This window comes from Erinaceus europaeus, chromosome 3, assembly GCF_950295315.1.
Source record: "Erinaceus europaeus chromosome 3, mEriEur2.1, whole genome shotgun sequence".
NCBI lineage: Eukaryota > Metazoa > Chordata > Mammalia > Eulipotyphla > Erinaceidae > Erinaceus > Erinaceus europaeus.
In genome coordinates, this window is record NC_080164.1 from 117,302,411 (window position 1) to 117,325,868 (window position 23,458).

At 39.8% G+C, this 23,458-nt stretch overlaps 2 protein-coding genes across 6 annotated transcripts in view; one reads left to right on the forward strand and one right to left on the reverse strand.

The window, feature by feature from the left end:
* Positions 1 to 14,082, forward strand: part of NUDT9 (nudix hydrolase 9) — a 31,905-nt gene extending 17,823 nt beyond the window's left edge. For 4 of the 5 annotated variants that reach the window (XM_060187781.1, XM_060187783.1, XM_016191811.2 and 1 more), the window contains 4 exons: positions 3,211 to 3,322; positions 4,928 to 5,074; positions 7,776 to 7,860; positions 10,137 to 14,082. In XM_060187781.1, the coding sequence (XP_060043764.1) occupies positions 3,211 to 3,322; positions 4,928 to 5,074; positions 7,776 to 7,860; positions 10,137 to 10,315 (523 nt within the window). In that variant the 3' untranslated portion in view covers positions 10,316 to 14,082. The remainder of the gene's footprint in view (positions 1 to 3,210; positions 3,323 to 4,927; positions 5,075 to 7,775; positions 7,861 to 10,136) is intronic. The other variant, XM_016191813.2, reaches the window with a different exon arrangement.
* SCPPPQ1 (secretory calcium-binding phosphoprotein proline-glutamine rich 1) lies at positions 12,427 to 22,946 on the reverse strand. Its single transcript, XM_060188450.1, has 8 exons — positions 22,678 to 22,946; positions 20,928 to 20,960; positions 20,704 to 20,835; positions 17,678 to 17,716; positions 16,792 to 16,818; positions 15,256 to 15,285; positions 15,152 to 15,163; positions 12,427 to 12,444 (listed from the first exon to the last, which is right to left on the reverse strand). Exons 1-8 carry the CDS (start codon positions 22,732 to 22,734, stop codon positions 12,427 to 12,429), a joined length of 348 nt encoding a protein of 115 aa, XP_060044433.1. The 5' UTR covers positions 22,735 to 22,946.
* Positions 22,947 to 23,458: the final 512 nt, after the last annotated feature.

A 23,458-nucleotide genomic window follows, 5' to 3' on the forward strand; every position in this document is an offset into this window, starting at 1 on the left:
TTCTGTGGTCACGAATAGGAACATTCTAGGCTTCACTAATTTCAGGACCCATCTTCCTTGAGTGGTAGAGTATATTGCCCACCCTCCCTTGGGAGAATGGAACAGTCCCTACCATTGTTGATCCACATTGAGGGCAAGGTCCTACAGGAGCCCACAAAGGGGTCCATTATGTTGTTCCTGATGGAGATGACCAGTGAGAGTGGAGAGAGGGATCATTAGAGGTTTAGGCCCATCATATCTGTGTGAGAATCCCAGGACTTCCTGATTAGGGCCCCAGTTGATGGGGGTGGCCTAGTAGTGACAAAAGAGTCGTCATTAAATATGCTAGTCTCTTGTCCTTATGCAGCTTTTGGAGTCCTTACTTTGACAAGATTAGCTTTGTAGTGATTGAGGGAAGTGAAATAGGAAGTAGGTGAGGAGGGTCTAAGTAGAAACTGTTTGATTAGGTACTTTATGGTGTCTTTTTTGGTCTTTCCACTTGCTTGTTGCATTTATTGACTCACTGTAAACTACTGTGCACTTTTGCTTTAAGGTATATATTTTCCCCTAACTTATGGATACGTGTACATATGCCCTATTTCATGGGCCCTCATCTCTATCTAGGTTTTGAGGCATTGTTAGGAAGTGCAGTACCTGAAATGGAATTAAGGAGTCTTATGAGCTAGGAAATATCTCATGAGAATAATGAAACTAGAGTTGACATTCCACGCCTGATGTCTCTGGATATAGTCCGAAGTGAAACATGCCGAGGTGGTACTGGTTGCATTTATTAGGTTGGGATCAGCAGATGCAGTATCAATTGGTATGAATTGAGAGAAGCATGCAGGAAAGTGAGCCCCACCACAGAGGTTCCAGGACTGGGAGAAATATGGGTTTTGTAGAGAATGGGGATGTTTCCTGCTGTCTTAGAGTTTAAGACAGCAATAGATAGTTATTGCTATAACCAAATTGTTTGGCAGTTGGGTTAACTTTAAAAATCCCATTGTTAGGATTTGCTGTAGCATATAAGACCTCACCATAATTTATGTCCTTTAATGCTATTTACAAGATATAGCTATATCTTGTAAAGTAATGCCACCAGTTGCTTCTGTTCTTCCTGGTCTAAGCTTATAGGTGATTTAATATTTCAAAGAACAAGTCATTATTAGAAATGTATTAATAGTTTGAGCCCACTGTCAAAATTCAATCTGATTATCAATTTGAAGTCTTAAGTGCTTAGATCGAAGGAATATGGACTCAGAGCTATGGTCTATGCATCAAAAAGTTTGAGACATTCAATCCATTTCCCCCCTCTCTATTAAATAGTGATTTGTGAGACTATAAGTTAACATGAATGTATATTAACATCATTCCCGTCACCAAAGGTCTGTGTCACCCCCCCCCCCCCCAAACTCCCCCCCAGTGAAACTGAACATCAACCCTCACTCTCCCCCTGGAGATTTTTACTTTGGTGCCATACTCCAAACTCAGTCAGATTCTGCTTTGAGTTTCCCTTCCTGTTCTTCTTCCTCAACTTCTGTTGATGAGCAGGGATCATCCCATACTCATCTTTGTCTTTCTGACTTAACTCATCTAACATAATCCCTTCTAGCTCCATCCAGGATGGGTCAGAGAAGGTGGGTTCATTGTTCTTAATAACTGCATAGTATTCTATTGTGTATATATACCATAGCTTTCTCAGCCATTCATATGTTGTTGGGCATCTGGTTTGCTTCCATGTTTTATCTATTACAAATTGTGCTGCTATGAACATAGGTGTACACATATCTTTTTGGTTGGGTGTTATGGAGTCCTTAGGATATATCCCTAGGAGAGGAATTACTAGGTCATATGGAAGGTCCATGTCTGGCCTTATGCGGTTCTCCAAACTTCTCTCCACAGAGGTTGGGCCAATTTACATTCCCACCAGCAATGCAGAAGGGTTCCTTTGTCCCCACAACCTCTCCAGCATTTGTTGCTGCTGCTCTTTTTGATGTGTGCCATTCTCACAGGGGTGAGGTGGTATCTCAATGTTGTCTTTATTTGCATTTCTCTGACCGTCAGCGTCCTGGAGCAATTTTTCATATATTTGTTAGCCTTTTGGATTTCTTTTATAGTGAATATTCTGTTCATATCCTCTACCCATTTTTGGATGGGGTCATTTGCTTTCTTGTTGCGAAGTTTGCTGAGCTCTTTGTATATTTTGGTTACTAGTCTCTTATCAGATGTATGGCATGTGACGATATTCTTCCATTCTGTGAGGGGTCTCTTTGAGTGATGGTTTCTTTGGATGCGCAGAAGCTTTTCAATTTGATGTAGTCCCATTGGTTTGTTTTTAGTCTTCCTTGCAGTTGGGTTTGTGTCATTGAATATGTCCTTGAAGTTTAGGTGGGAAAGTGTTCCACCAATATTTTCCTTTAAGTATTTGATGAGTTTTTGGTCTAACATTCATTTGGAGTTGACTTTTGTTTCTGGTGAGATAAACTGGTTCAGTTTCATTTTTCTGTATGTTTCAACCCAGTTTTTCCAGCACCATTTGTTGAGGAGACCTTCCTTCCTTCATTTAATAATTTGGGCCCCTTTATCAAAAATTAGATGTCCATAGGTGTGGGGGTTTAGTTCTAGGCTTTCAGTTCTGTTCCACTGGTCTGTGTGCCTATTTTTGTTCTAGTACCAGGCTGTTTTGATTATGATGACTTTATAATATAGTTTGAGATCTGGAAGTGTGATGACTCCATTTATGTTTCTTTTCCTCAAGATTTTTTTTTAAATCGATTCCAGGTGTTTTCTGATTCCAGATAAATGATTGTAATTTTAGTTCTGTTCTCTTAAAGAAACTTATTGGGACTTTGATGGGTATCGCATTAAATTTGTATATGGCTCTGGGTAGATTATTCATTTTGATGATATTAATTCTTCCAATCTATGAGCATGGGATATCTTTCCATTTCTTTGTATCATCATTTGAATAGTGTTTTTAACTTTCGTAACATTTCTTTTAAATTTCATGTAGTGTTAAACTTTTTTTTTCAGTGGTACTTTAGTAGATGTTTGTCATGCATTGTGAGAATGCTAAATAATATTTTTAGTGAAACTAGTATATTTGAGATAAATTGAGAAAAAATTATATATGCTGCTACAAAGAAGCATATATCTATTTACGTTTGTCTGATACTTGAGCAAGAACCTTGGTTCTCATTCTAAGTTGTAATCTTCCATTATTATTTACAGGTGGAAAAGGGACAAACGTGGCAGTAAGATCACCCACCCTGGTTCTGGGAAAAACACCTTACAGTTTGTTGCAATAAAAAGAAAAGACTGTGGAGAATGGGCACTTCCAGGGGTAAGCACTTCTAGGAAACCCAGTCCACATTTTCTAAGTCCTTTATTTGTTTTGGTTACTCCTAAATAGTAGTTTACACTCCCTCTCCCCTGCTTCAGTTAGTTTCTTTTGTCTGTCATCACTGCTGTGAAGTGTCATTGTCTTCTAGGACAGCCTGACACAGAAAGGCAGTTAGAGTGTCTAGGTGGCCAGAGAAGGTTTCCCTGAGGGGATGAATGAATTGTGTGTAACCTGGGAAAAGCTTTTTTTTTTTTTTTAATTACTAATAGAGTTTGGCACAGACCACTTTGCCACATGAGGATAGCAGATGCAAAGCCCCCTTCTAGGGATGTTGAGGAGGCCATTGTAGCTGTAATGAAATGAACAAGGGAAATTCTCAGCTGTGTTCTTTCTTACCTCCAGGCCTTCTTTCCTTTTTTGTTTCTTGTCAATATTTCCATTTTATAAAGAAAAGTTATATATATATATGTGTGTGTGTGTGTGTGTGTGTGTGTGTGTGTGTGTGTGTGGTCTTGAGTTTGGTTACTGGCTCCACATGGGGGACCATGATAAGTGGAACTCTATGGGTGGTTGCAGGGTACTTTGTTTTTGCTCATAAAAATATACAATAAAAAAGCTGGATCTGGGGCCGGGTGGTGGTGCACCTGATTGAGGACACATGTTACAATGAGTAAGGACCCAGGTTTGAGGCCCCGGTCCCCACCTGCAGAGGGAAAGCTTTACGAGTGGTGAAGCAGGGCTGCAGGCGTCTCTCTGTCTCTCTCCTTCTCTATCACCCCCCTCCCTCTTGATTTTGGGCTGTCTCTATCCAATAAATAAAGATAATAAATAAATTTTTAAAAAACTGTTAAAAAAAAACACCTGGGTCTTCTCTCTCTATGGCTTAGCAACTGAGTGCATGCTGGATGCCCTGGGTTCATCCTCTGGCTCCAGGTACAGTGTGTGCTTTACCACGCACAAGGGCCCAGGTTCGAGCCCTGTCCATCATCTGGAACACGTGTGTGGTGAAAGCTTCGAGGGTGGTAGAGCCCAGCTGTGGTGCCTCTTATCCTCTTCTGCTTTTCACCTTCTATAGGGGTATGCACCGGCCTGGACTCGAAGCCCCTCGGTGACCCGCCTTCTCAGTGTGTGTAGGGGTGGGGGGCGACCATGCTGCCTTTGCTGTCTTTTCTGAGGGAAAAGCTGCAGGCCTGCTTCCAGAGTGTCTGAGGGGAACCCCCATGACAGCAGCATTGGGGAGCCCCTGTGACAGCAGCATCCGGGAGCCCCCGTGACAGCAGCAGCGCGCGCCCCAGGGGGTCATGGGGGTCCCCGCCCCACAATGCCCCAGGCCTTCTTTCCTTAGCTTATGTTTGGAAAGTGACTGTAAATGTTGCTTCACTTTGCCATCCATTCACCTTGGACCAGTGACTATTGTCAAATTTATAAAGTCGTCCTGATGGGCTGCTTCCAATAGAAATAGTTTTGACAAGAACCTAGAAGAGGACTAAGGACTGTTGCTTTGAGTAGATAGAAAAATGAATGCAATTGCATTATCATTCAGTAAATACTTATTGCATGAATTTAAAGCTTACTCACCTCATTAAAAAAACATGTAACTCTTAGGGGATGGTGGATCCAGGAGAAAAGATTAGTGCCACACTGAAAAGAGAATTTGGTGAAGAAGCCCTCAATTCCTTACAAAAGTCCACTGCAGAGAAGAGAAAACTGGAGAAGCAATTGCATAAACTCTTCAGTCAGGAGCAACTGGTGGTAAGAAATGAAATGGCAGCTCCTAGCAAGAACTTAGTCCTCCAGGCTAATGAAGCTTATTTAATGTTTACTGGAAAATCTGGTCAAATCATTTACTGAATGAATTACTTGAAGTTAAACAACAACTTTAATCACAGTAGATCTCCACTGGTGATTTGATTTCTTTGTTAATATAGATTTTTTAAAAGTAATTATTATTTTATTATTTATTTTCCCTTTTGTTGCCCTTGTTGTTTTTATTATTGTTGTTGATGTCATTGTTGTTGGATAGGACAGAGAGAAATGGAGAGAGGAGGGGAAGACAGAGAGGGGGAGAGAAAGACAGACACCGGCAGACCTGCTTCACCACTCGTGAAGCAACCCCCCTACAGGTGGGGAGCCAGGGCTGGAACCTGGATCCTTACGCTGGTCCTTGTGCTTTGTTCCACCTGCGCTTAACCCGCCGCGCTACTGCCCGACTTCCTAAAAAAGTAATTATTTTTATTTGATAGCACGCAAGAGGAATTGAGAGGGGGGGAAGAGAGAGAGAGAGGGACAAAGAGAGACACCTGTAGCTCTGCTCCACAGCTCATGAAGCTTCCCCCCCCCCCCCTCCGTAGGTGGGGACCAGGGGCTTAACTTGGGTCCTTGCACATGGTAACATGTGTGTTCAACTGGGTGTGCCACCACCTGACCTCATTAATAAATTTCTACTTTAAATTTATAACTCAGCTACACAACTCACTCAGCTAACAAAACCTAAATCCTAATTTTTAAAAAATTTAGTATTTATTTACTTATTCCCTTTTGTCACCCTTGTTGTTTATTGTAGTTATTATTATTGTTATTGATGTCGTCATTGCTGGATAGGATAGAAATGGAGAGAGGAGGGGTAGACAAAGAGGGGGAGAGAAAGATAGACATCTGCAGACCTGCTTCACCACCTGTGAAGTGACTCCCTTGCAGGTGGGGAGCCGGGGGCTCGAACCGGGATCCTTGAGCCTGTCCTTGTGCTTTGTGCCACATGCACTTAACCTGCTGCGCTACAGCCTGACTCCCTATTTTTTTTTTTTTTTTTTTTTTTAGTATGGGGCTGGGGAGCTGTGTTGTTTTTGAAGTGTATTTAGTCCCTGGCACTGCCATTTATCAGAGCTAGATTTTTGCATGGATTTAGTTCTTTTGAAAGAAATCAGTTTTTCTGGATAATAACTATTTAAACCTCATGTCTATTCTTCATGATGAATAAGATACCTTATAAGGTAAATTGTGTACTACCAATAAGGAAAAGGACAGAATTTTTTTTTTTTTTTTTTAATATATCTTACTGACTTTTTAGGTTGGTTTTTCCTGGGATTGCTTTTCTTTCTAGAATTGGAATTTTATGATTGTTATCTATGCTGTCTAAATTTTTTTTTGGTCACATTGGAGTTAGCTGGCTAACTCAAGATTCTATCACATATTAGTAGCTTAAAGATTAATCTTCACTAATTTTGTTTATAGATCTCCTTTAACTAGAGGAACCTATTTTAAATTTCTGAAACTGTAGCCACAGAAATTGTAAATTAGATCAACACTTACATTGCAAGTCCCTTAAAAAAAATCATGTGATACAGTTATAGAGTTTGAAGTGTTTGGGGTTTTGTGAATTTTAAAAGTACTACAAGGATTTTTTTTTGTCTTTTACCAGAGTACTGCTCACCTCTGTTTTAAGGTAGTCTCAGGGATTTAACCCTTGGAGCCTCCCACAAAGTTTTCATTTTATTTTAATTTTACTAATTTTTTTTACATTGAGGTACAGAGGCACAGAGAGTGAAAGAAATCATAACACTGAAGCTTTCTTTAATGCAGTGTGGGTCAGGCTTGAATGTGGGTAGCACACATGGCAGAGCAGCGTACTATCCAAGGCAGCTATTTTGCTGGCCCTGCCACAAAGCTTTTTTTTTTTTTTTTTTTTTTTTTTTTTAATAAATATTATTCCCTGGAAATTTAAAACTAAGATATGGAATGCCACATCAAGGTTTTTGTGATATTTTATGTACAAATTACTGTACAAACACATAATATGTAGTTTTCCTTTTAAAAATATATGTTTATAATATATTTATTATTGGACAGAGGCAGAGAGAAATTGAGAGGAGATGGGGGGGAATAGAGAGGGAGAGAACCAGACAGATACCTGTAGCCCTGCTCCACCATTTGTAAAGCTTTCCCCATGCAGGTAGGGACCAGGGGCTTGAACCTGGGTCCTTGGACATTGTAATGGGTTCATTTAACCAGGTACACCACCACCTAGCCCCTGTAATTACACACACACACACACACACACACACACACACACACACACACACACACACACATTGTGTATTTATTTTGGATAGAGACAAGAGAGACATTGAGAGTGAAAAGAGCCATCTATGGCACTGTTTCAGCACTGTGCGATTTTCACCTTAAGCACTTATGTGTAATTAAGTAACATGAACACATTCTGGAGTGTCATGCTTGCATTTCTGATTTGAGGAAGGTAACATGCTTCTTATCCCATTTCTCTTCATATTTTCTCTCTCTCTCTCTAATCAGAGCACTGCTCAGCTCTGGCCAATGGTGGTGCAGGGGATTGAACCTGAGACCTTGGAGCCTCAGGCATGAGAGTCTGTTTGCATAACCATTATGTTATTTTTCCCCACCTTATACTTACTCTTATCTGTCTTCTTTAAAAAAACAGATATATAAAGGTTATGTTGATGACCCTCGGAATACTGACAATGCATGGATGGAGACAGAAGCTGTCAACTACCACGACGACACAGGTAATTCCACCTGTATTTACTGACTGATCTGACTCCAGTGGCTTACTAGGGCAGAGTTAAATCTGGACAGTTTCAGCATTTTGTATAAGTACCGCGTGCTAACCGATTGCGCCACTGGAGCTCTAGTTTCAGCATTTTGAATCAGTCAGTTACTGATTATAGCATTACATTTTTAGGAAGTCGAAATTATTGGTGCTAAATGAATATATAGAAGCCTTAAAAGTGCCATCAGTGGCTAATTTCTTTTGGTCCATTGGTAATATGTAAAATTAGAGTGAATTTACAGACTAAAATTGTCTTCATGTTGTCAAGTTGTTCGTATAGTATGAGTCTCTGTGAAAAACAGAAGCAAAAGTAACTGGAGATTTGAGTAGGAAATAGGGTAAAGATGGCCATGATAAAGGACATGAGATACATATTTATTTATTTATTTTTCCAGACCACTGCTCAGCTCTGGCATATGGTGGTGCAGGGGATGGAACCTGGGACTTTGGAGTCTTAGGCAAGGGAGTCTCTTTGCAGAGAGACAGGCTGGAAGCCCTGTTCAATGCCCATGTTCAGCAGGGAAGCAATTACAGAAGCCAGACCTTCCAGCATCTGCATCCCACAATGACCTTGAGTCCATAGTCCCAGAGGGTTAAAGAATAGGAAAGCTGTCAAGGGAGGGAAGGGGATACGGAGTTCTGGTGGTGAGAATTGTGTGTAGTTGTACCCCTCTTATCCTATGGTTTTGTCAGTGTTTCCTTTTTATAAGTAAAAATTAAAAAAAAAATCATGTTATGTGAAATAAGTGAGAAACAGAAGGATGAATGTGGGATGATCTCACTCAGGCAGAAGTTGAAAACAAGATCAGAAGAGAAAACACAAGTAGAACCTGGTATCTGTGAGCCTGAGAGTCAAAAAAAAAAACCAAGTCTGAGTTTCCCCCCTTATGCTCACCTCGGTTGAGAGAGACTTACCAAAAGGTTATCTTCTCAGACCTCCATCCAAAGATGGGGGTGGTTCTCCCTAAGCTCTATCAGGCTTACACATGTTACCAACACATAACCATTATGCTATCTACCCCCACCTGATTATATTTATCTTACATTTGAAATATTTTATAATGTAGATGCATTATTAAAACATAGCAGTACAGGGGCTGGTGGTGGTGTACCTAGCTGCGCATACATGTTACAGTGCTCAAGGACCCAGTTTTGAGCCCCTGGTCTCCACTTGCAGGGGGAAAGCTTTGCAACTGGTGAAGCAGTGCTGCAGGTGTCTTTATGTCTCTCTCCTTCTCTGTCACCCCCTTAACTCTTGACTTCTGGCTGTCTCTATCCACTAAAGATAATAAAAACAAAACCAACCAACCAACCAAACAAACAAACAAACAAACAAAAAACCCATAGCAATAAATAAATTCAGATATTGAAAAAAAAAAAACTAAAAATAATGCCTTTTTTGGTTGATGGGTTTACAAATTTGGGTGTGATTTTCAAATCTGTTATTACAGAAAAAGAGAAGAGTTCTAATTTAAACACTAATTATTATCTTTAATTTATACACCAAAAGAAGTTTCTCAAATCATGTTTCTAGACTGAATAATGTTTTAAATAATTCTGTTTAGCTGGAAACCTCAGCCATGCGAGTCCTTTGCTCTGCCAGCTGAATCATTTTCCTAGTCAGTATTCTTACTATTTGCGCTTAACCTAGTGTGCTACCATTCGGCCCCCTGTCCTAGTCAGTATTCTTCTTTCTTTTTTTTTTTTAATATTTATTTTATTTATTTATTCCCTTTTGTTGCCCTTGTTGTTTTATTGTTGTAGTTATTATTGTTGTTGTCATTGTTGGATAGGACAGAGAGAAATGGAGAGAGGAGGGGAAGACAGAGAGGAGGAGAGAAAGATAGACACCTGCAGACCTGCTTCACCGCCTGTGAAGCGACTCCCCTGCAGGTGGGGAGCCAGGGTTTGAACCGGGATCCTTATGCCGGTCCTTGTGCTTTGCGCCACCTGCGCTTAACCCACTGCGCTACAGCCCGACTCCCAGTATTCTTATTTCTTAAAGAGAAAATTATTCTTATTGATTTGATGCCTCTTCCTGAAATTTAGGGATTTGGTTAAAATTTGACCCTTTTAGAAAGTTCAAATTTTTGATTCCTTGGGCCACCTAGTACAGTGGTGTTTCAGGTTATTTTTTGGTATGAGTTCTTAAAGATATAAAGCTATGCTGCAAAGGACATGAGTCAGTAAGTTACTCTTTCTTGATTTTTTTTTTTCCAATTTGGTAACCAGGTGAGATAATGGATACCCTTGCACTGGAAGCTGGAGACGATGCTGGAAAAGTGAGATGGGTGGACATCAGTGATGAGCTCAGCCTTTACGCCAGTCACTCTGAATTCATCAAGCTTGTGGCAGAGAAGCGAGATGCCCACTGGAGTGTGGACTGTGAGACTGACTGCCGTGGGCGTTAGCTCCCTGTCTCCACACAAGCCACAGGCCATTGAGGAACAGGTGCTAAGAAAGGGCAGTACACGGATCTTACTGTAGGAAGGGAGAGAGGCCACGTGGGAAGTCTTTTATTCACTCTCAAAGCAATGTGCACTGAGAGGGTTTTGTAAGAATAAAACTGGTAAATATGTTCTAAAGTGGAACGCAAGATTCTGTTTTGACTTACAATCTTTTGTATTATCCTCCTTATGCATGCTCTTAACCAGATTTAAATAACTTCTGCTGTTTGAAGGATCAGCATTCAAATAAAACTCTGAGCTGCTGTAACTTCTGCTTCCCACTTGTTGTTGTATATCAGCTCTTTATTATTGGTTGTCAGAGGTCTGAAGGGTGTTCCAGCCACACACCAAGTGCCTTGACAGGGAACATGACTGCTGTCTAAACTGATTCATCTTTTTTATTTACTTTGTAGCTTGCTTTATATGGTCTTATTGAGACTAATTTCAAAACTGAAAACAGTATTTTTATGTGAGCCATCAATTTTGTGAGGAAATTTCAGTCATAGTTTTAGTCTATAAAGATCAAGAGCTGCTATTTTTTTCTTCTTTTTTTAAAAAAGTTTTTATTTATTTATTAATGAGAAACATAGGAGGAGAGAGAAAGAGCCAGACATCACTCTGGTACATGTGCTGCCGGGGATTGAACTGAGGACCTCATGCTCGAGAGTCCAGTACTTTATCCACGGCGCCACCTCCCGGACCACAAGAGCTGTTATTTTCAAGAATTTCAAAAAATTCTAAATTAAAATGACATAGGAAATCAGTAACTGAAAATGATGTTTATTGTATCATAGTGTAACTGTGTGTCATAAGTGGATTAAAAATAAGTGTTCAGAAGGAGTTGAAATGAGGTGGAGACTGATGGAGGCCTTTAGCAGTTAAAGTGTTTTTTGTTAGGAATGCTAAGAATTAGAATTATTTACATTTATTTTTGCCTCTGGTGCTTCACTGGTGTTTTGTACTTGCATGTTTTTCACTCCTCCGGGCTCTTTTGTCTTTTAATCTCTGAAACAGAAGGAGAGAGATTCATGGGAAAGGAGATACACCACAGCACCACTCTACAGCTGAAGCTTCCTTTGTACATGGTGGTGCTGGGGACTGGAGCCTGGGTCTTTACACTCTTAGTGTAAAGCTGAGCTATCTCCAAACCCTGGAATTTTTTTTTTTTTGAGAAACACATCATCAAAACTATACATTCCAGAGAAGAGGGAGTTTGGTTTTCTGTGTGTTTCTGGAAGCAGCAAAGAAGAGGAAATAGCACTGCTTGTAGTGGGTGATTTATGCTCAAGGTTCTTTCCTGTGGAAGTCCCATGATACTAACTGCTCTCAGCCTGAAGGAGGGACGTCATTAACTGTCTTCATTCCAACTGGACTATCAGTGGGGCCTTTGTAGAAATGGGGTGTAGGGACTGGAGATGTGGTTATGTTCTTCAGCTATTCGAAAAAGGTTTAGGCTAACTCTGTAGCCAGGGGACAGAGCTAAGAAGGTTTGATTTCAGAATATTCCCTCAGATTTGGGAACAGAGGTTTTTATCTTTGTGAAGCCCAAAGGCCTTGACCAGAGGGACCAAGCTTAACAGGTCTGAGCTGCCCAGTATGTGAGAGGTAAGATGGCTTCTGGCCCAAGAAGAGTCTGATTCTATTTTTACTGTTTGGCAGGAAGAAATTCCTTTCTGGCATGGAATAGGTTTTTTAAAAATTGAAAATGTTTACAAAATCTCCTGAGAAAAACTGAGTGATTCTCTGAAGAGTTTTTGACCAGTTTAAACTAACATGGGAGGTATAGGAGAGGAAAAAGCTTTGAATTTAGAAGCGTGAGGTCCTGAGTGCAATCCGCAGCATCGCACATGCCAGAGCGAGCCTCTGATTCTCTCATTCAGTAGTAAATCAACAACAACTGCCAAGAAAAAACTGACATGACTGAAGGCAATAGGTAACGCTGAAAATTTATGACTGGAGCATATGATTGTAGATACATTTTTATTTTATTTTGGAGTTTTCATTGGAACATTTATGAAGTAGCCAAAATGATAAATTAGTGAGAGCTGTGGCTAGAAGTAAATAATCTGGTATCTTTAAGTGTCCAGCACCATCTGTAACAGAGCAAATGAGATTAGAATGTTGAGGATATTTCTGGAGAAATAGCTACTCTTCTGCTGAAGTAGAATATATAGAAATTAATGGCAACTGCTTATACCAGGTCCCTTCAAGCCTCCCATAAATCCTAAACCCAGCTCTCTCTTCCTCTTGGTGTGTGTAAATGCCCTGGCAGATATAAAGCTAGTTTCTGGTGTTTGTAAAAGTGCTGACAGCCTTTAACCTTTATGACCCCCGTCTATCTCAGTCTTTGTATGCATAATTGTGAATAATTTTTTTTGTCAACTTTTCTTTATAAAGGGAAATCTTACAGCACCTCAGGGCCCAGAAACTTTTTGGCATTAGGTTAATTCTGGGTCTGGTACACCAAATATAAAAACTCTTATTTTCTAGTAACCCCAAGTTGTCGTAACTTTGTTTACCAATTCTCAGTTTTACAATGTCACTAGGTAATATTGCCTTCATGTTTGCTTGTATTTTATACGTAAGGTGTTTTTTTTTTTCTTACAGATATTCAGTAAGCCGAGTAGTAGTAACAGACCAGAATATTTACATTCTTAGACTAATCCTCACAATAACTCTGTCAAGTTAGATGATACTCTTCCTATTCTGTATTATCCTAATATATATCCTAATAAATATCCTAATCTAATATTTATAAAGGTTGCCCCTAGGTTTATTCAGATAAGGACAGAGCTGGGGTTTGAATCCTGTTCTGCCTGATTAGGAAAGCTTTTCTCTATTGTATTCCCTGTTGAGGTTACACAGCTCTTATATATTATTATTTTAAGTAGTCCATTGGGAAGATGATAATTACTTACGCATGACTCATGCTATCCATAGTAATACTGTAATAGTTTGTGATCTGAAGTTTAAAAACAATTTTTTAAAAAAAATTTTAATGAAAGGGAGAAAGATGCAGAGAGAGAAAGAGTAGAACACACTACTCAGCTCTGGCTTTTGGTGGTGCTGGGGATTGAATCTGGGGCCTCAGGCATGAGAGCCTTTTGTTTACCCACTACTCTCTCCCCACTCCGGTGAGCTGGAATTTTAAGAGCCACATCTGATTTCATTGTTGAAATTGTTGGTATAAGTTCAGCTCAAAGGCAGTTTAGTTGATAATATCTTGACCTAAAGACCAGTGGCAAAGATCACTGCTTGTTTTGCCAGCAGCTTTTCTTGTACTTTTGAAAGCATTTAAAACTTAAACGGAATCACATGCTAAACCTTAGTAAGACTATAACTACCTAGAAAGTGAATATTGGGGAGAGTAAGAGGGCACTTGGAAATTCTCAACACTTCTAGAGGCCTTGTTATGGTTCCACAGTATAAGGACTTCTGGGGTATGCTGTTTGATAACTATTGGTGAGGGTTTAATATATAAAATGATTTTAAAAATACAGCCTTTGAAAAAAGCAGTTGTAATTAATTTGGTTTTGTTTGTACCAGCTTTCATTACTTTATTAATTTGCCAATATGGATATAATCTCAAGCTGTTAACTCAAGATCAATTATTTAAGAATATCAAAGTGCTTGTAAGATATTTGGAAATTTTTACTCACCGTATGTAACTTCTGATACTGTGGTAAGATAATTATTACTGCCAAAATAAACAATACACAGTTATGAAGATATTTCTGCCATAATTTCTTTTTTTTTTTTTTTTTTACTTTCACTACTGTCTCCAATATGGATATTTTATTGCTGATGGGTTAATGACTAGTAGCATCTTGTGCTTTTGGAGGTAGAAAACAATGTATTACTGTTAATACTTAAATACTGACATACTGGATCTTTTCAGCAGTAAAGAACTTTATTTTCTCACGTGGTTTCTGATGTGCAGGTAACAGCATTTCAAGTGTTACAAAACACAGAGCAAAGCACTTAAGGGCTGTGAGCCTTGTCAGAAGGAAAATGTATGTGGATCCAACATCTCAAAATTGGGATTGAGAAAATTTTGATTCATGTTTTCCCCACAGCAGAATAAATATTTCTAGAATGTAACTTAAACTGATATTTGGGGCTGAGGAGACAGCATGATGATTATGTAAATGGATTTCACGCCTGAGGCCCTGAGGTCCCAGGTTCAATCCTTCCTCACAGCACCATGAGCCAGAGCAAAGTAGTACTCTGGTGTCAAAAAAAAAAAGAATAAAACATTAATTCATACATTTGAAGCCAAGGAAAATACCTCTTCTGGCCTTTATTTTTAAATTTTGGGGTGTCATTTTAAACAAAAGCAAACTCAGGCTAGAATTGAAGCTGTGATCTCAAGGTTTGAATCATTTGCATTGAGCAGACTCAGTTTTCTTGTTGAGGTGTGCCCTGCAGACCAGACCACTTCAAAGTCTGATGCTTCATGGTAGACTTTGCTCATTGCTTGCTCTGAAGTGCCCCTAAGTGAAAAATACTGGGGCAAATTTGCTGTTTGAGGTTTCTTACTGTAACAGTGCATACCTGTATACATGTAAATGTTAAATGCCACGGAAGTATGCAAAGTACCTTTCTAGACCTGTGCAAAATCTGATCTTGGAGGAAATTGAGTTAATGCAATGCCTCAAACCTCTAACTCGACTACTCAAATCAGCTGGATTCAGTTTTGTTTTTATCCTGTCATGTCTTTTATAGCCTAGAAGAATCATTTTTATCTTCCTTGAGATTAAATATCACTTGCTTTTAGTAAACATAGAAGTAAAGTCTTACCCCAATGAGGCCCTAGAAATAAAGAAATGACAAGAGATTAACTTTTGTACATTAAATAGATTTTACAGTATATGGTAGCTTGAAAAAAAAATACATAGACTTACCCCCAGTTGGTTTAAAATAGAAATAAGTAACTGAAAGGAAAAAAAAAAGTCAGTGATCAGTGTTATCAACAGGTTTATTATTATTATTACTTGGCCTCCAGTCGCTGGGGCTCATTGCTCCTGGTGGTCTTCTTTCCTTTCCATTTGTTAGGACAGAGAGAAGGGAGGGGGAGGTAGAGAGGGAGAGAGAAAGACACTGCAGACCTGTTTCACTACTCGTGAAGTGTCCCCTGCTGCAGGTGGGGAGCAGGGTCTGGAATCCGGGTCCTTGCCAGTATCCTTGTGCATACTACTATGTGCACTTAACTGGGTGTGCTGCCACTAGGCCCCCTCAACAGGTTTATTTTTAAAACTTATTTTAAGCTTAGTACATATATGCAAGTTGAAATACTTGTAGAACTGTCCATGCCTATGGCAGAATATGTAAACTAATCACTTCCTTGGACGCTTCTTTTAAAAAGTTCTTTATTGAGGGATTAATGGTTTACAGTTAATAGCAGAACACAGTAGTTTGTACAACTACTACTACATACTACTACATACTACATAACATTTCCCAGTTTTCCACATAACAGTTCAAACCCCACTAGTTCCTCCTCTGCCTTGAACAATTATTATGCAGGAATGAATGGCTGTGTCTTGATTTCAGAAATGGCCAGTGTGGAAAGTATGTTTTTAAATAGGGAAATGCATATTTTAGTGTTGTCTTTTTAACTCCAAGGTTATTTCCTGTCTTTTCACAAAGTAGGATTCTGACTAATGTCTGTATGATGCCTCATTACAAATGTTGAATGGTGGGGCGGAGATAGCATAATGGTTAGGCAAAAATTGAATTGTGCACAATTTTGTAAGATAAATGTATCTGTTGGGATTTCCTTATTCTTTTATGTTTTTGCCTCCAGAGTTATCGCTGGGGCTTGGTACTGGCACTACAGTTCTACCACTTCCGCATGAACATTTTTTTTCCATTCTAATTTTTATTAGATAGGACTCAGAAAAATTGAGGGGAGAGGAAAATAAGAGAGAGACATTGTAGACCTTGCTTCACCAACTTTGAAGCTTAGCCCCTGCAGGTGGGGAGTGAGGGCTTGAACCTGGGCCCTTGCACGGTGATGTGAGTGCTTAACCTAGTGCATCACTGCTAGACCCCTCTGTGGGGATTTAGATTTAGTTATCTTTGTTATATAGTATGTTTAAGCTAATATTTCATCAGTGAAGAAATAATGAAATATTTCATCTCTCCTAAAGCAAATGTTTCATAGCCTTAAGTCCTTTGAACCTTCACTTCCACCACCATCAGTGACAGAAATCGTTTTGTTGATTTATGGTTTAGATAAGTAGAGTAAATGAATGACAAAGTGTTTGTATTAGTTGAGCTTGTTTCTTTGTCTTTGAATTTAAAAACCAGATATATAACTTCCAAAAGAACTGGAATAGTAAAGACTGTCATTTTCATGATGAATTATTTCATCCAAGTTAACATTATGTATAGTATTTTCATAAATTTTATAGATTAGTAGGGCAGGATATATTTACCTGTATGAAATCGTTAGGCGTCAGGCCCTAGAATAAAGAAAACAATCTAATTATTAGGGATTTGCAATTCAACATTTTAGCTATCTTTTTTGTTTTGCACAATTTATATTAACTTGACTTGGGATATATATCATGCATTTTTGAATTCTTTGCATTTCTAAAATTATGTTATTAGGCAAAGAAAAAAAAAAACCCTCTCATAACTGATGCTCCGAGGCCCCAGGTTCAATCCCCCCACACCACCACAAGCCAGAGCTGAGCAATGCTCTGGAAAAAATTAATAAATAAGGAATAAAACAGTGTCAATAAGATTCAAATTCAAGAATTTGGGACCAAGCTGACTGAATAAGGGTTGAAGTATGCTCCAGAATTTGATGGTAGAGTGGGACTGCACCTCCAGATTATTTGATTGAAATATTTTTTCTACTCTTCTTTCTTCCTTTCTCTACTACCTCCCTTCACATGATCAAAGAAAGTTTAGGATATTGGTAACTTAGCTTTCATACTTAGGTAATAACACTGCAACAAGTGTCTCAAATAGTTAAAAAAATTAAGTAACTAATACTGCTGAAAAAAATGTTAAACTACTCGAGGCCAGGTGGTGGTGCACCTAGTTAAGCACACTGTATTACAGTGCGCAAGGAGCTAGGTTCAAGCCCCTGGTCCTCACCTGTGAGGGGAAAGCAGTGCTGCAGGTGTCTCTGTTCTCTCTATCTCTGTCTCCCTTGCCCCTCTCAATTTCTCTCTGTCTCTATCCGATAATAAAAATATTAAAAAATGTTAACTATTCTTGGTGTCAAATCCCAATTACAACTAGAGAAAATTTCAAGTTTTTATTTAATTGTATTCATTTAAATACTTCTTCAAAGGAAACAAGTGTAATTACCTGATTTGGATCATAAGGAAAAGGAAAAGGAATTAGGATCTGAAAAAAAAGGGGGAGAGGGGAATAAATTGTGGCTCAAGACAAGTCATATAAAACAACATTATCAGAATAAAAAATCAAAATATAAATTGTAAATAAAACACATGAACATTTTTTGGTCTTTCCCCTCATTCTTTCATTCATTTTCTCCATCCATCATCCATCCATCCATCCATCCATCCATCCATCCATCCATCCATCCATCCATCCATCCATCATTAAACATGTGCTCTCAGGGAGTCTAATACCTAGTTGGTGGAGATTAGCTTTCAGTGGGTTTAAAACCATTTTTTCCCCCTAGCTGTTTGCTTATTTTGCTTAGTTAGCCAAATCCACAGCCTAGAAATCTGTCTTATATGTTGGTAGTTCTTGCGAGTCAATCCGATCTTCAGTCACTCTCTACACTAATATTTCGTTCATTGATTGCCCTTTGTTTTGATACTACTCTGCCATCTAGTGGAAGGAGGATGAGTTTTCATTTCAAATACCAGTGATTTTATTTCCATAGATTTCCATAATTATAAGCATAAAATCTTAATAGAGAGTCCTCACTTATAATTATAAACCAAAACACCAGTGTTCTGATTCATTAAAACAAATATTACAAAATTTCAGTCCCAAAGTGACAGAAGCAATGCTTTCTGCCCCTGACTAGAACCCAAATAAATAAATCCAAAAATAACCAATAGAAATGCAATACTTGAGAGTTTGCTGCTAAAATTCAACTGGGACATATGAAACTATCAAAGGGAAATGATTTCCCATTCATGACAGCAATTTCTGTGATTGATTTCCAAGAGCCTATTCAATCTGAAAAAGTAATCAGCGTTGAAATTAAGTGTGAGCAAAGTAAAGGTATTCAATATTTTAAAAATATTTAGGTGGTCAAACAAAAGGTGAAGCAAGATGCTGTTCTAAAATGTGTGACCTGTTAGGCAGGGGAGACAGCATAGTGGCTATGCAAAGAGGTTCTCATGGCTGAGTCTCTGAGGTCTCAGGTTCAATCCCCAGCACCACCATAAGCCAGATCTGAGTAGTGTTCTGGTAAAAAAAAAAGTGACCTTTTGAAACGTCTTTGCCTAAACACTGTCCAAATGGACCCTGTCTCCAACCTGGGTTGCAGTCTCATACTGGGCATGATTCGCCCAAATTGTCTTGTGCTCAGGTGTTGGTCAGGCACTTTCTGTCCTGCCTTCAGTTCCCCCCACCCCCGCCCCGTTAGGTCACTACCCTTCTGGGAATGAATTCATGATCCACAACCCAAGTAGACTCTTATCTGCATCTAGAAACACTAAGCCACTTTCCCCCATTAATGAATCTCTTCATCAGACTGTCTACTATCTATACACTTTATATTCCCAGCACTTGTGGTAGACACTCGCAAATACTAGCTGAATGGATACTATCTATCTGCACCAACAAGACTGCCAAATACAGGGGGAAAAAATCACACCTGTTATGCATTTAGTTTTATTCTGGCCTGTGGTAATATGTTAATACAATTAAAATAATAACAAGAATAATCTTGGGGTCCATGCAGTGGTGCACCCAGTTAAGCCCACAGTACTAAGCACAAGGACACAAGTTTGAGCCCATGTTCCCCACCTGCAGTGGGGACACTTCACTAGCAGCCAAACAAGAATGTATATATCTCTTTTCTCTCTCCCTCTCTATTTTCCCTTCCCCCTCTCAATTTATCTCTGTTCTATCAAATAAAAATAAATAAATAAAAAGAAAAAAATTGGCAGCTAGGAGTGGTGGGTTTGCAAAGCAGGCACCGAGCCCCAGTGATAATCCTGGAAGAAACAACAACGAAAACAACTTTCCAATAGTCGATATGGCATTAAACTGTCAGGCATGAGGCCCTGAGTTCAGTCCCAGCATCACATGTGCCAGAGTGATGCTCTGACTGGTTCTCTCTCTTTCTTTTAGCCTCTCATTAATTAATAAATGAAACTTTAAAAAGTAACATTTACACGCGTATTAAAATGGTAACACAAAGAAGAGCAAAATAATAGACCTATGAGAAAAAGTTCCAGAGATTTGTAAAAGTCTTATTAGAGGGCCAGCTGGTGGTGCACCTGGTTAAGCACACAAGTTACAATTCACAAGGACCTGGGTTCAAACCCCCTGATCCCCACCAGCAGGGGGAAAGCTGCTTCACGAGTGGTGAATCAGGGTTGCAGGAGTCTCTCTGCTTCTCTTCCTCTCTGTCTCCCTCATCCTCTCAACTTATGGCTGTCTATATCCAATAAAGATAATAATTTTTTTAAAACACTAAGCAGAACTTGGACTAGAGTTGGTGTATTGCACCAAAGTAAAAGACTCTGGGGAGAATACAGATCCTGGAAAAGGATGACAGAGGACCTAGTGGGGGTTGTATTGTTATGTGGAAAACTGAGAAATGTTATATATGTACAGACTGTTGTATTTACTGTCAAATGGTAAACATTGATCCTCCAATAAAGAAAAAAATTATTCTGGGGGAGACACACACACACACACACACACACACACACACACACACAGTCTCATTAGAGAAAAATAAAACAGCAAGGTGACTTAGAAAAAAAGAGCTGACCTAGAAAGGTTGGTATTTTATTTATTTACTTATTGGATAGAGATAGAAATTGAGGGTGGTGGGGAGACAGAGAGGGAAAGAGACAGAGAGATACCAGTGTAGCCCTGCTTCACTATTCGTGAGGCTTTCCTCCTGCAGGTCGGGACTAGGGGCTTGAACCCAGGTTTTTGAGCACTGTAATATGTACACTTAACTAGGTCCACCACCACCTAGCCCCAAAAGGTTGGTATTCTCTTCAGGTCACTCTGCCACAGGCTACGTGGTGGGTAAGTGAGCAGCTGGCACACCAGGCAGCCTTTTACATTCTCACCTTTTTCTATCAAAATTTGAAAAAAGTTCATGACATTGGCCAACCAGTACTTTTCACAGATTGAGTCACAACACCTGTGTACCCCCACATGCTTACTGGAGGCTGTTGTGGAGGCAGGGGGAATGGGATCTGAGGGAAAAATGGCGGTGCCGGCAGTCCTGGTAGTCCTGGGGGTCCTGGTGGCCCTGGAAAGCCTGGCAACCCTGGTGATGGGTAAAAGTAAAATCTCTGAAAAGGAAGCACAGTGACATTCACTTTAGAGTATTGCAAATGTTCAGAAAGATCAACATTCCAACCAAAACATGGCTAAAAAAGCTTACCTCCTCACTGGAACTTCCTCCAGAATGTCCAAACTTGTAAGAACAATAACAGCAACAAGGTTAAGCATCATGTGGTAGTGTGCTAAGTAGCATATATTTTATTCATTTATTTAATGAGAGGCATACATCGAGAAAGAAAAGAAAGGAAGAAAGAAAGAAAGAAAGAAGAGGAGGAAGAAAGAAAGGAAAGGAGGAAGGAAGGAAGGGAGGGAGGGAGGCAGGCAGGCAGGCAGGCAGGAAGGAAGGAAGGATGAACAAAAAGGAAGGAAGGAAGGAAGGAAGGAAGGAAGGAAGGAAGGAAGGAAGGAAGGAAGGAAGGGAGGGAGGGAGGGAGGGAGATACCAGAACACTGCTCAGGTTTGGCTGATGATGGTTCTAGGGATTGAACCTAGAACCTCAGAGCCTCAGGCAGGAAAGTTTCATTGCAGAGTCATTGTGCTATCTTCCCAACCCTTACATAGACTTTTTTTTTTTCCTAAACAAGAACACTCAGCAAGCCACCATTGGACATTACACCTATCAGTGATGGAGCTTCATTTTGAAAGTGAAAAGTGTATTGAGTAGAAGAAGTTGATATGATTTTGTGCACTGATTTATTTAGAATGTATACCTCTTGCCCTCAAAAAAAACTTTATTTAATAGGACAGAGAGAAATTGAGAGGAGGTGGGGAATAGAGAGGGAGAGAGACAGAGAGACATCTGCACTGTAGGTGGAGACCAGGGGTTTGAACCCGGGGGGGGGGGGGGGGAGGACTATTGGGAAACTAAAAAAAAAAAAAAAAAAAAGTGTGAAGGAAACTCAATAGAAAAATCTGTAAAAACTGGATCAAAGCAGACCACTTATTCTTTATGTCAAGTCTGAGGACTTTCTGTGTCCCAGTCAGGACCCTATAATGTTGTGAATTCATTTTTTAATCTTTCACACAACTCTGTGGTAACGTTTAGGCTTCATTTCATAGACAGGGAGGACACGGACTGGCTCCTTGCTCAGGGTCACACAGCTAGCTAATGGCACCGGGGGCTGGTGTTTGTTCTGGCAAGACCTTTTGGCTGAGAAAGAGTGATGGAGTCTTGGTGGAGAACTTTCCAGGTCTCTGTTTTCCCCCTCGTGTTCAGTGAAAAGATACAGAGATTCTAAAGCTAATCTAATCTAACGCCTAGCGAAATAAGTAAAGATGTGAAAGACAACTACTGCATGGTTCCATTCAGATTCACTTGGAAAATAAAATTAGTCAGCCCGTATCTAAGGCCTAGGGAGAACTATGGTGGTTATCCTTTGAGGTGAGGGCACAGAACTTTGGTGGTGGAAGTGATGAGGGGCTAGGTCCCAAGTATCTTATAATCTTGCAAATCATTATTAAATCACTAATAAAAACTTTTAAAAAGAGAAAATATATAGGAAATCTAGCCCAGGGATACTGTGTTTCTTTCTTTTTTTAAATAAATATTTATTTATTCATTCCTTTTTGTTGCCCTCGTTATTTTATTGTTGTAGTTGTTATTGTTGTTGTTATTGATGTCGTCGTTGGATAGGACAGAGAGAAATGAAGAGAGGAGGAAAAGACAGAGTGGGAGAGAGAAAGATAGACACCTGCAGACCTGCTTCACCGCCTGTGAAGTGACTCCCCTGCAGGTGGGGAGCCAGGGGCTCAAACTGGGATCCTTCCGGTCCTTGTGCTTTGTGCCACCTGCGCTTAACCCGCTGTGCTACCACCTGACTGTGCTTCTAAGAGGGAAGTGGAGTACTTACAGGGACGGGCAAGGCAATGGCAGTGCTCAGAACACCTGCCATCAAGAGAAGTTTCATCCTGAAGGAAGAGTCTGGAATGAAATGTTAGGAAAGTGTCTTTAGTTTTCTCTTCTTTTTCTTCTCTTTTCTCTTCTTTTCCTTTCCTTTTCTTTTTCTCTTTTTAATTCTTCCTCCCCCAGATTCTATTCCCATTGTAAACAGACTGTGTATTTAGAGACATTTAAATAGAAATAGAGGTCAGGCTAAATTCTGCTTCTAGACTCAGGCTTGGTAAGTCTAGAATAGTGCTTTAAAATGATTCCAGTGCCTTCAGATAAGGCTTGCAACCTCTGCCTGGCAACCCTGCATACACTTCTTAGTCCTCCTGATCTCAATCTCACTCCACCTTCCCCAGAGGTACTTGGATTCTGCTCTCCACCCACAGGCCTTCCAACACCAGTGTTTTGTAGCATGCTTACTATGTATCACCACAGACTCAAATGAGATTTATTTTATTTTTCTTTGTCTCCAGAGTTGTCATCGGGACTTGGTGCCTGCACTATGAACCCACTGCTCTTGGAGGCTATTTTTTCCTTTTTGTTGCCCTTGTTGTTTATCATTGTTGTTGTTATTATTATTGTTATTGCTGTCATTGTTGTTGGATAGGACAGAGAAAGACAGAGAGGAGGAGAGAAAGATAGACACCTGCAGACCTGCTTCACCATTTGTGAAGTGACCCTCCTGCAGGTGGGGAGCCGGGGGCCTGAACTGGGATCCTACACCTGTCCTTGTGCTTTGTGCA